The sequence below is a fragment of the Rhinopithecus roxellana genome, chromosome 10 (assembly GCF_007565055.1).
Source record: "Rhinopithecus roxellana isolate Shanxi Qingling chromosome 10, ASM756505v1, whole genome shotgun sequence".
Lineage (NCBI taxonomy): Eukaryota > Metazoa > Chordata > Mammalia > Primates > Cercopithecidae > Rhinopithecus > Rhinopithecus roxellana.
The window spans coordinates 140,514,700-140,528,517 of NC_044558.1; the positions used below are offsets into that span (position 1 = coordinate 140,514,700).

The window sequence follows — 13,818 nt, forward strand, 5'->3', positions numbered from 1 at the left end:
AAAGCAGAAGCAGACAAATGATCCAGCAAAATATCTGATACACCCCAACTGCTGAATCACCTGCTAAGGTATTTCTAGGGGCTTGGGATTTTTTTTGGAAGGTAAAACAAATTTAGCTAATGTGTGTAAATGGCATTTATGGCTTTTAACACTTGACTCATGATTGTTTCATTGCTTCTTAGTGGAAATAATCAAAAATTTAAATGAATAATTTTGTGATAAAAATGACATATATTACAGAAGACCTTTAACATATATTCAATGCCTGAATTGTTGGATTATTGATAAACATATCATTCTGCACTACTAATGAATGCCACAGATAATGTCTATTAGAGAAAACCTTAATAATATAAAGGTCACAAAATTAAATCTGGAAAATATATTTTCTATAAACACAGACAAAGATAACTTATAATCACTTTATTTCTTTTGCAAAGTACATACGAAACAGAGTAAAATTATATTTCAAATGCTTTCCATTTTCTTTTACAAAAGTAATCATAAACTGTATACTTCATAACAGCTTTGAGGTTTAATTGTTACGTAATTCATCTGAACCTGACAAATACAGTCACACATTCTAAAGAAGACATTGTAAAAATACTGCATTGTGTAACATCTTTTAAAGGTGGTTGCAAAAAATTTGTTCTAAGTAATACAGTTATATGCTGTCAAGTTTCACAAATGACTGTTTACCATGTACAAAAGCCAGAAACACGAATTTCAAAAGATTTTAACATTTCTGTTCTATAATACGGAAATCAAAGATACTGATTTGAACAATGGCCAAGTATCAAATCACAAAATTCAGCTGAAAAGTCACCTAATGAACAAGGACTAAAGGTACAAAAAAATCAGATATAATGGATCCAAATAATTTGATGTTATAAGTGAAATGACGGATTTTAGTGGTTCCTGGCAGTTTAGAATAATTGATAATTGGCAATATCTTGGACTATTCGTTAGTGGACTCATCACATTTACAATGTGAGGCAGTTCTTTTAGACTTTGACTTCTTCATCCTGAAATAAAGGTTTCGCTTCATTGTCCATAATTTCTCCATATTTTGCAGGTGAACCCGATCACTTCTTTCAGTCGGAAAGGTCAATAACAAGCTAATGTGAATGACGCCCCTTGGGCTGGACATTTTGTCAACAAAACGAACTATAAATGCAAATAGTTTGTATATTAGAGTTGGTCTACCTGCTTATTTATACAGTGATAAAATTTATGAAGCTATTCACACTGGAGATTACTACGTTATTTAAGTGGAAAACTTCCAGGGTATTTTTAAAGAAAAACAAAAATTATAACGAAACTCACAAAATGATCTATATAAATATAAATAGAACAAATCATGCAATTTTTATACAGAATAATTCAATGACCAGTTTGTAAATAACCTAGGGATTATAGGTTGTTTTGGGTCCACAAACTTTATTCTATGGAAAAATCGTAGCCAAATATAATTCATATATTGACGCTGAGATTAGGAAAATTAAACAAAAAATTTTGAAAGGGTTGATGAAATAAACAGCTAATGCATTAACCTTCCAACATTGAGATTTATTTCTCTTAACACTTTTGGCTTGTATCTATAATATTCATTAATATCTAATAAATTATTTTTGAGGGAAGAAAAACGTGAAATTGAATAACTGAAATCCACCACCCTTTGCAGTAAATAAGGGGATCTGTACACATACAACAGATTACACTTACAGCGAAATTTCAGGAGAAAATGGCTTATTTTTACTCTCTGGTGACAAGATCAGGCATAACTTTGCTTTTTGGAGAGGGTTCTCATGGTCCAGGTGAGTTTAGAAGAAATTATTGTCAGTTTGAGATAAAAATATTTCCATACAAATGTATCTATCAATAGCAAGTCATTTCTAGTGTCGCAGTAGAGAATCATCCTAATCAATTCCTCCTGGCAGGAGTGTATTTAAATCATTTCAGGCATGAAAAAGGCTATACTTTCTCTTAAACATTGTCTACTTATTTTTCAGTCACCACTTTTAGTATTCAAAATGTTTGCATTCAATAAACTGTTAAGTCCCACTTCCACTTCAGCCTTTAATTTAGTGCTTTTTTTTTTAAGTCTCTGTAGCATGATGTTGTCATGCCACCAAATTATACCCTGGTTTCTTATGTTCACGATGAACAGGGTGAGAGTGAAAATAACTTTTTACTTTGATGAGAAGACGCTTGAACTGAGTATTAATTAACTGCCACTGTTCAAATACACATCTTTTTGGTTAACTGTTAATGGTAGATGACAACTAATTACTAATACATCTTTTATTAAATTATCATTCACTTTAATTAACAGAATATTGAGTACATATATAGAAGTCTTATAATAAAACATAAAATTCTTACCTAAAAGGGTATCACTGAATAATGTATTGGAAACAACATTTAGTTTAATTAACTGTTTCTCATGGAAAATACAAGCTCATTCTTTTCTTTGAAATAATGGGTCTTTACAGCAGGTTCAGATGAATCATATCCTGACCCATGTCACTGAGTTAACAATTAAATGCTCTGTCATAGGTTTTTTGGGAACAATGTTAAATTATATACATTTCTCTAAAAGTTAAAACATACACCTCTTTTGATTTTGCATCTCAATATCATATTTCCATATGCTTTAGCTTTTCTCAACTGTCATGTAATTATTTCACTTTCATTTTTGAATCATGTCTCATTGACAGCAATATATTTTTAGCCTAAAGTTTATAAAAATTTAGATCAAGTAGAGTACCTCAAAACAACTAGAGCAGCTTCAAAAACAAGTGAAGAAAACTGCATTTTCTTTTTATTTAGCAGAAGTCAAATGATGTTCTCAAATCCTTAACAACTCCAGGTGTTCTTTATTATCAGGCAATTAAATTACCTGGTAAGTATTACAACTAAGGTGGCAAAAAAAATCAGACTAAATTCTATAAAAATATACATTCTTAAATAACTTCAAGTACTCTTTTTGAGGAGCTAAAGAAATTACCACATGTTCAATGTTAAGATTTTGTGCCCCTTTATTTGTAATAGTCTTTGGCTCTTTTGGTAACTGATCCTCAAATAAGGTATATTTTGTTTTATGGATAGTGAAAGTTGACCACAGGGTTGGAAGTTTGGCTTTTTCAATTTTGCAGTAATTAATCATTAAATGAATTCTTTAGGAGATTGATACCTCTATATTGAGTTGCAAAAATTTATAATAATAAACATCAGAGGAGAATAAACACAGTTGAGAATGTCAATGAAATATCACCACCAAATAGGTTCAAATATATTTGCTTTTATTTATCAAAAACCTGAGTCAGTATTGATCAATTGTGATCTCCCTGCAGTAACTACAACGTGCACACACTTCCCAAAACTGCATAAGAAAGTGAGTGCTTGGCTCTGCTTTCCTGTCTTTATTCCCCTAGCACTAGTCTTAATGATATTTGTTGCTGAACTGTGAATATATTCGATATGGAAATGTTAACATGTTAAATGAAGTATCAGAAACACAGGGTTGGCCTGACAAAAACAATTGTTGGGAAAAATATTATTAGGAAACCAGTGTGAGAAAAACAATGTTTTGAGTTTTATGAAAAGATATACTCCACAAACACGAATGTTCTTTTCATATTCAATTCCCTCATCCCCATGATTTCCTGGTGAATCAGGTAAAAACAACAACACATCCCTCCCCTAAAACTAAAAAGATTATCAGTGTTGTTATGCTAATGAATCAACCCTTACTCTTTTTTTCCCTAGACTTATATTTGGTAAGTCCCTGAAGAAGTCCCTGAAATTAGATATTCATTATATACCTGAACTGCAACTTCATAATGTGTCAGTACTGCCATTAAAATGTGATGTCCCACACAAATGAGAGGAGATTTGTAATATCAACCTTATTTTAAATACTGAAACTAAAAATATTTCATTTTCAATTACAAGCAGAAAGATGATAAGTTATGTGTATATGAATGTGTGGGCTGTAGAGAGTGAGGGTGTGTTGTATTAAAAGTATTAGGATTACATTTTAATAATATGAACTGTCGTTTTTAACAATCATGCCTTATTAATCTGAGTGTAAACCTACCTCCTGAATTACATGAAAGATCAGTTGCGGTGAATTTCCTCTTCTTCATCTCTTTCTCGGGATTAACACATATCCTTGCATGATGAGTTTATTCTAACTTCAAGGAAACATTTAAAAAATTATTTTAAAAACTTATTTTAATCTACAATTGCCATATTAGAGTCTTTGGATTGGCCAATGGGTTCACATTTTTTCATCACAAGCATTGGCTTTTTCTCCTTAGGAAGTAAAGAAAAGCGAGTTTCTAAGAATCAACAAAAAGTCCTTCAAATATGTTTTTGGGTGAAAAGAATTATACTCACTTAGGAAATGTAATTGTTAATTTACTTTAAGCTTCAGTTATATCTACTAATAAAACAATTGTCTCCAAAAATGTCATTCTATTAATAGCATAACTTTGTCTTCCCATTTGAAAAGTTTTATTTCCCAATAAAACAAATAATTTCAAAATGCAAGTGTCATCTTTCATTTTACCTATAGCAAATAATTCTTTTAGGCTTGACAAGGTAGCCAAGTGTTTCCAAACAGCTTTCTTCTATTATTTTAAATGAGAAAATGTTAGCTAGGAGTACCTGTTTTCCCTTAGGGTGGTATAAGCATTTTTGAAAAATCTGAGGCAGAACTATGTTTGCCTTTAAAATGTTAATGTGCAAAATATTTACCTCTTAATTAATAGTAATGCCATCACTATAAGAGATGTCAACAAAATGTTAATGCTTTTAAAACTTTTTTTAATATTTAGAAACAATGGGATTTTACAAAAATAAAAATTTCATAACCGCTGATAAAATTTTCTCATCCAGGTAAATATGTTTTTATTTTCTTGCCTTTTTAAAAAAAAACCACCAATTTTGAAATAAGCTTGAAATATATACTATCTACACCACATATCTCAAAAGTAAGGTTGAGGTAATTCAGTATAGATACTTTCCAACAGGGCCTGAAAATGGGACAAAATATGTTGACCTGATTTAAAAGAAAGTTCTGTCTTGTAAAAACATTTGCATAGTTTTTACATGTAGTGGCCTGAACCTTGATCCTTATGAAGGCAAATGCCTTTCATGCAAGGACTGGAGGCCTGGGCCTTTAGAATTAATGTGTTTATTATTATTAAGTGTTGAAGCTGTATTATTAATATTTATGGTATATTTCTATATTTTGCTGAAAATAAATCATCTTTTCTTTACGAAAGTACCCAATTCCAATGATTAGCTTCTGACTGGTTTTAAGAGTCACCATTACTGTGTACAGTCTAAACGATGATGAACACAGGCAGTGCTGTTGTTCCTTTGGTGTCTGTTAGTATGGTCTATCAGAAATACAGGATCTCTATGATAGCTTCAAGTCACAAAAAATACATGTCACAGTACTTGAGAACCTTACAAACACTTAAAAAATGAACTTCTGATTCTGTTCACTTAGAAATACTAATGCTACATTTGAGATGAAGATTATTAGAATTTAAAAAATATCAGTTAAACAGTGCAACAGATATTTGAGCTAACGTTACAGTAAAACAGTATAAAATGGTAGCCACAATGGCTCAGCCTCCGTTTTTCAGCCAATAAGCATTACTTCTTAAATTTATATTCAGAATGATTCTTTAAATTTACAGCTTTGTTTGTGTGTTTTAAAGAACAAGCCGGAGAGACAAAGTTTTGAGTTTAGCAGAGCCAAACCTCACCAAGAAAGTCATTTTCTGAGAATGAAAGAAACTATTATCAGATAAGTAACACTAATTTGATTGTGTAAGGATTTGTTGTGTAAATTAAGTTCAAAATCTCCTTTTAAGTTTATATAGAACCACATGCACAATTAGAAATGAACACAGTATAACAAAATCAAACCCATACATATGTGACAACTGCTACTTTATACAATAGCAGCATAAACTATATTTAATTTTAGATAAGTATGAACTGTTTAAAAAAACATTTCTTTGCTTATGCAAAGAATTACAACATAGTAAAACACTCTGTGCTAACAGGCATTTGACGTGAAGGATAAAATGCCTTATGCAACGAAGGGCTGTATATATTCAAGTAAAATGTATTGATGTTCAAAGTTAAAAAATCGACAATAAAAGTAAATAAAAAAGTGCACATCAAGTTCGTTCATTACTATAGATATATTTTAAATGAGGAAATCAAACCTTCCACTTTTTTTTCTGATTCAATGAGCACGTGATCCTAGGTTCTTAATATCATGGTCTTATTTTGGAGGCATTATGGTGTGGAAGGTGGTTTAGGAGAAGGGCAGGATCCTTGACTATCAAAACTGGTCGCCCGGCCAGGTAACTGAAAGACAATAGTTTCATAACATATGATCTAGTACAGGAACAGAATACAGTGGTGAATCATTGCTCCCTTTTAGTAGTGAATATTCAACCATAATATGCGAATCTCTGAAGAAAAGAAATACATAACTCCCTTTGCCCTTCAGAACTTACCTTCTCTGCTACCATGAAGGGACATGGATGTCTCATAGAATGTAGGCAGAGCATGGTACACAGACGTACACAGAGCAGCTCTGTGTAGACAACTATTTATAAATGCAGAATAATTTCAAATTTTACAACGGGGTTTTAGCTTTTTTTTTACAATAAATGGTTTACTTTAGTAAACCATTCATCTCGGCTCACTGCAACCTCTGCCTCCTGGGTTTAAGCAATTCTCTTGCCTCAGCCTCCCGAGTAGCTTGGATTACAGGCACCTGCCACCACGCCCGGCTAATTTTCGTATTTTTAGTAGAGACAGGGTTTCACCACGTTGGCCAGGTTGGTTTACTTTAGTGAGGGGCAATTTCTAGGAAAGAACAGTAAGAGACTAAACACAAGAGAACTGAAGTAAACACAAGAGACTGCATTCCACTTGCTCTAAGGCAGGAGGTGATCATGGAGGCAATTAATGAGATGAGGACAGCATTTGGCAGATGGGAGCCTCAAGTGACAGAGATACTTTTGCACAATCCTTAAATGCCTATGTGTATTTAAAACGTTTAATTACAACAAAATGAATGATTATCTAGATAAAAGGAACCCGATTTTCTTTTTCTTTTCTTTTTTTTTGAGATGGAGTATCACTCTTGTCGCCCAGGCTGCAGTGCAGTGGTGTGATCTTGGCTCACTGCAACCTCTGCCTCATTGGTTTAAGTGATTCTCCTGTGTCAGCCTCCCAAGTAGCTTGGATTACAGGCGCCTGCCACCAAGCCTGGTTAATTTTTGTATTTTTAGTAGAGACGGGGTTTCACCATGTTGGCCAGGCTGGTCTTGAACTCCTGACCTCAAGCGATCCACCCGCCTTGGCCTCCCAAAGTGCTGGGATTACAGGCGTGAGCCACCGCGCCCGGTGGAGGAACCCGATTTTCTACATGATACTTTAGTCTTTGTTGTACCAATGGACACAACTCTCAAATAACTCTTCCCTTCTCATATTTATGCCTTCTGTGACAACAACATATATAATTACATACTTATTTTTCCTATAATGCACAATCCAGCTAGTTCTTAGGTCCCTAGTCCATATATTCTGTTTGACCAACAAATGTAGGAACAGGGGTTAAAAGGAGCTATTTTGCTGGAGAATGTACATTTACACAATCTTGTTCTCAATAACTATCTGGGATCTTTTTCTGATGACTATATCGTAGCTTACCTTCCTGTATATTCTATTATGACAAAAAAAGTGTCCACATGTTCCCAAACACAAACATGTGCCTATTACAGAATCCCCCTTCAGCAGAGAAATGTAAAGCTGCTTATTAAGCACTAATAAATAATTACTATGCCTTGGTCATAAAGCACCTTTCTCTCATTCCTTAAGAGTTCTTGCTCACATTATCTCATTTCTCCCTGCATCATCCCTGTGAAGCCTGTAGAGGCATGCAGTTCTATTTTTGTGAAATACGGAGAAGTGTAGTTGGAGATGGAGTAAACAGCCTGCTCAGAAGTAGACAGCCAGAGAAACAAAATTAGAATCCACCTCTCCACTCAGAGTGAGTTCCTGCCCAACATGGCTTTACTCTCCTTTTTAGATTTTTAGAATTAATGTTCACTTTTCACACGAAAAGATGAGAATCAGGAAAAGAATACTAATCATACAATAAGAAGTAAAGTGTACTTTAGACAACATTCACCATTTGAAACAAATAACTTTCTAAGATGTGAGCTACTCAGAGAAGACACGTCTATACTTATGAAGTTCTAGGGGAAAACACCAAGTGACTGGGTATCTCTGTGTGTGTGTGTGTCTCTATCTTTTATGATTTATACTGAATGAAGTCAGATAAAGAATTGACACATTCACATATAAACAGATACTGACGACGACAGTTCACCTGTGTGAGCATGCAATGCTCATTCGGTGTTCATCCTATTTCCCTTACAATGGCCTTAGTAACACAGCCAAGGTCGTGTTCTTTTGTGACCAAACTGAGATTAGAACCTGGTCCCACTGACACTTAGTCAATTATACTGCACAGCCTCTCCCATTCAATCCAGTCCCTAGTGCTGGAACAAGAAGCACTAAGCACTTAATATTCAGCATTTCTTTAGTTTTACTCTGAGTTTACCACTATTTCAGAGTCAGAGCAGAAACACAGAGGGTAAAGTAACTTGCCTGAAGTTTTACAATAAGCAGTCACACAGCAGAGCCAAGCCTTGAACTCGACTAAACTGACACCTCAATATTTTTAAAACCTGTGGGCAGTTTTACTTCCTGATCACAGTTGAGAGAGGCATACCTTTCCTGTTACGCAGAAAAGTTATATTAGGTGACAGCACCTTTATTTAAGGATTGTGGAAAACTCTGGGTAAGGTGACTGTTTCTTACAGAAGAGAAGGACAAAAATGCAGTTTCCAGTTAGTAATAAACTTACTAGATTGCTCCAGCATTCACAGATGTAAGTTTTCAGACTATGCAAAAAAAAAAAAAAAAACAAAAAAAAAAAAACAAAAAACAAAAAACAAAAAACAAAAAACAAAAAACTTGCAAATGGCTTACTGTCCAAAAGAATATGAAGCCCAGAAAATGTAGTGTTTTTTAAAATCCAAGAAGGCACACAGAACTTTGAATATTAAATGTTAGATAATGTGGGACAAAAGCAAGAACAATCTTTTCTATTTTTTTTTAACAAGGATGAATACATAAAATATCAGATAAAAGTTAGCAGATAAATAATATTTAAGTAAAAGAGACAACAAAAAGAGCAGATGTAAGGAACTCACAAGCTTACCTCCAGCAAGGGGTGCCAGTGTGTTATTGGTTTTCGATGATAGGCCAGCATTTCATTCCAGTGGTCTCGCCCAAGACCCTCAGCATCCAGTCCTGTTCTGCATACTCCTATGACCTCATTGTGTCCTACCCTATGATTTGTGGAATATTATACTTTCATTTCCAACATTCAAAGATAAAGGGAGTTTCACAAATCTTAGTAGAATTTTAAACATATGATTAAAACATTAGATTCTGTAATTTTGCAGATTATACTACTTCAGACCGAAAGAAATCTCTTAAGTAAATCAACATTTACTAAACAGTATCAACATTCAAAACATGAATGTGTATAAGAGGCACACACAAACCATTTCAGTGCTTTGTAGTTTAAGCACATTTCATCATAATAAAAATGGCATGAATGAGAAATACCAGTAGGTCTTTAGCTATATGAGTGTCTTTCTTGCAAACAGTCTTATTTAAGATAAGTGATGTGAAGCAAATCTTGTTCTTTCCATGAGGCTTAATGTTTTATAACAATGTTTAGATTTCTCACCAAGAAATACAGTACCAATTTTCTTTAATTGGCTCTAAATGATATGTCAGTGTGTTACCACTTGTATTACAATTAAATAGGGCAGGATTATGTTCAGTTGCATGGCATGTGATTTATTTTTGCATAACAGAAAACATACTGGACAACATTTGTATTTTCTATTCAGGCCCTGCTTTCACAGCAATGAATCAAGATGATAATAATAACAGTTAATATTTTTGAGAGCTTATTATGTGTCAGTGTTCTAAGTAGTTTAAATGTACTGACACACTTAATTCTCCCACCGTGACCGTGAATATCATTATTATCATTCTCTCGTTTTACAAATAAACTAAATGCCCAGAAGGTTAGGAGCTGGCCTGACTTTACACACTTAGTAAGAGGCAGAGACAGGAGCTGAATCAAATGAGTTGTTGACTCAAGAGCACATGTGGTTAAGCTGCTTCTCAATAATGGAATGTCATTGGAAGGAGCTTTCGATTTTGACAGACATCTCCAAAGATACTTTTGAGATGATTTTAGAACAATTCCATTACTTTTTTCCCATCACTGATGTAGATATGCATATGTAGTATTATTTTCTTTAATATGAAATTTCCCCAACAAGCATGTTTTTAGGCACAAAAATTTTGTCTTCCTGTGCATATCTTGTTAGCATCAATTTCCATAAAACTGCCCACAGTGACAAATGCTCAGTTGCATCCACCTGCACTTACTGCTGTGAGAAATCAATGGGGGTAACTGGCAAAGCAGAATGGGGCTCCTGACAAAAACATCTGCAGCTTTTTTAGGTTTGAAGTTCCAACTACTTCAAGAGTTCTCTCTCTTTCTAAATAGTAGTCACAAGTGAATTTTTTTAATTATACATTTTTTAAATTATAATTTAAATTTTAAATTATAAATGTTCTAATAGATGGTGCTTGCAAATGTTATTTTTCAGTGTTTTTTCCCCCTAGCTCTAAGCCAGAGGTGAGCACATTAATTTCTCTCAGTTATAGGGTCCTGGTGATGATACTATAAAATGGACACTTTGTGTTTGTTTGTGTGTTTTAGAACAAAATAAATGTACTAAGCTACTCTTTGTGCACTGATAATTTTGTAGGTTAAAAACATAAGCATTCATTTCCAAAAACTGTATAAATCTAAAAGGCAAAATAATAAGAGGAAGTATACAGTAAAGCCCAAATAAGAGACACAAACTGTTGATAGGACAAGAGTTCAGAGGAAGAAGAGGATTGGTCAGCAAAGCAAGACTTACACAGGTGCTAACACAAGCAAGATGTGGGGTGTTGGTGGGACAAGATACAGGAAGCTGGAGGACAGTCCAGGCAACGGGAAAAGTGGGAGGGCAAAGGTAAGAGCTGCAGTGGGAAGGATCTTCAGAGCTGCATAGGGGAGGCTGCAATGTTTTCATGAAAGCAGGAGTGACTCAAACTGTGTGATCTGGAAGCACTATCTATAAAGCAATGCTTTAAGATTAATGTGAAGGCATCAAAGCTGTATCCTTATGGCTACTATTCACTTTCCACTCTTATTCCTCATTGTTCACAGTTCTATAGGATGCGTAAGTTTTACAAATGGGAAAAGTGATTCTCAAAGTGATTATGTAATATGTCCTCTCATGCAGCTAGTTAATGATAGAGCTCGGGTAAGCACCATGATATTCATATTCCAGCCTAGTTGGTAAAACAAATTCTGTTGATTATAATCTCTGTTGTTACTGTAAAAAGACTCCACAATAGTGCTTTCCTGAATATGTTCTATACCACTTCTGGACCCATTCTTTCACCAGTGTCAGGTGAATTTTAATTTAAAGATGACTTCTTTTGGAAATGAAAATCCACAACTCTAACACAGAAAACAACGAATTTTGAAGGAATCAATATTCCCTCCTCCAATTTAAATTAAAACTGTTGTAGCAGTAAATGACCTGAAAAGCTGAGTTTGGCTTGTGCATGACTACACGTGGCTGCTGTTCAGTGAGTAGAGAGATACACATACCTATCGTAATCCATGACTGCAATGGAGAGGCTGACCTGGTCCACGTTCTCTGGAGGGATGTCAAAAATAATGGCCTCATTGTACACAGGGTTTAGAGTGTTTTTCTTTGTAGTTGTTTTCCTCTTTTTTAATCTTCGACCTTCACACATCAGGGACACTTTGACATAAGGATCTAGGAATAAGAAGATAACTTTATTAGAATAAAAGTAATAGTACAAAGTATAAATAAAACTGCAGTTTATTTTTACTAAATAAGACATACAGTACTAAGGCCTATGTTAAGACCTTTAGTATTACCAATTTTAAATTTGTCTCCAAAAAAAGAATAATTCTAGTAAGGTTAGTTTCTTTCAAAATGGTCTAGAGTAAGAAGATCAAAACTTGGGAAAGACTTAGCAACACTGTACCTAGACAGAGATCACAATAAGCAACAATTAGACAGCAAAAAATATACTTGGAATTTCCTTCAATTACTGGAAAAGGACCTAAAATTAAAAATATCATTTGCTTAATAAGGAACTTCGATTGAAAAAAAATGATACTTACAAGTGATTTATTGCATGCACAGCAGGAAATGATAAAAAAGGGGATATTTGGTTTAAAGATGGCCACACAGGAAGAAGTCTCCTGATATGACATTGTCTACATCATTCCAATTACAGAAGAAAAATTTAGTTGGGCTACATTTTTATAGGCCAAAGGGAGCAGATAATTGTTAATAAGTTCTGCTACAGCTGACTTGATATCTCTCCTATTACCCTTACCATCTTAAATTGTAAAACTACTATAGTATTATAGAAAACTATATGATGGTTATACAAAATTTCCAACAAGCCTTACTTTTATACCTTCTATTCAAAGCAGGTATGGTTTTGGGAGGTGATATTGACATTGGATTGAGCATACTAGATAGTTAAACAATCAGTGTCTGCTATCTTAATTTTTTTTTTCATTCTGACCATCCTCTACCTGTAGCACCAATATTTCTTTTTTCCTATTTCCACAGTAATACATTTTATTTCCATAGAATAAACCAAAATGATGGCAATATTAATTTATTTGAGCATGTGAATGCTTCTTAAACTCTTGGAATATGTATCTGTATATTTCCAAAGCATTCCTATCAAGAAGCAAGGTATTCGTGGCTGGAAATGGGGTATACAGAGGAAAACAAGATAACATGTTAATCTCTGTTTCCTATTTATTTTTAAATTTTTTAAATAACAGGAAGTACATCCTAAGGAGAAGCTCATTTCTGTGATACAGCTTTGTGTTTGAGCCCACAGGCCTAGGCCTTCTAATGAACAACTGGAATGAGAGGCATGGATTACCCTTTGTAACTCCCATCACATCTCCGACTACATTTCTCTGCTTGTGACAAGGATAGTTTACTGGCTCTTTAGTTGATTCACAAGCCTGTTGTGAGGATTAATGAGGAGGTGCTCTCAAAGCAATCACTTCTCTGATGAAAAGTTTCATATAAGTAAAATGGAATCTTGCACTTAATTATAACTTTGATGTTGTTTTCTTGTCTCAAAATTTGATCTCTTTTCATACATGGTAAAAAAGAGTAGAATAAACAATTTGCAGAGTACACTGTTTATCTTAAATTCTTCAACATTTACTGACCCAAGACTGTTTCACCAAAATTAATGTAGAATTTACTTGTTGTTCTACTTTCACATACACACTATGTACTGCACATTTTAAAAAATGAACATCATGACATAGTTCAAAAATCCATGATAGATATACAATAAGTAGTCTCTCTCCCATTTGTCTTCATCCTTCTTCATCCCTTAGTTTTTGTATATCACTTCGGTATTTTTAATACAGATATTAGCAATATGAGTATATATATTCCAAATTTCCCCATTCCTACACAGAAGGGTGCATAATATTCATGTTAATTTTTTACCTCTTTTAAAAAATCCACTTGTACATCC

At 33.8% G+C, this 13,818-nt stretch overlaps 1 protein-coding gene across 1 annotated transcript in view; it reads right to left on the bottom strand.

Annotated features, from left to right (window-relative positions):
• Positions 1–3,752: 3,752 nt before the first annotated feature.
• SYT10 (synaptotagmin 10) overlaps positions 3,753–13,818 on the bottom strand; it is a 65,152-nt gene continuing 55,086 nt past the window's right edge. The window contains exons 5-7 of the mRNA XM_010370361.2: positions 11,873–12,044; positions 9,335–9,464; positions 3,753–6,399 (exon numbers count right to left, since the gene is read on the bottom strand). Of these exons, the coding sequence (XP_010368663.1) occupies positions 6,328–6,399; positions 9,335–9,464; positions 11,873–12,044 (374 nt within the window). The 3' untranslated portion in view covers positions 3,753–6,327. The remainder of the gene's footprint in view (positions 6,400–9,334; positions 9,465–11,872; positions 12,045–13,818) is intronic.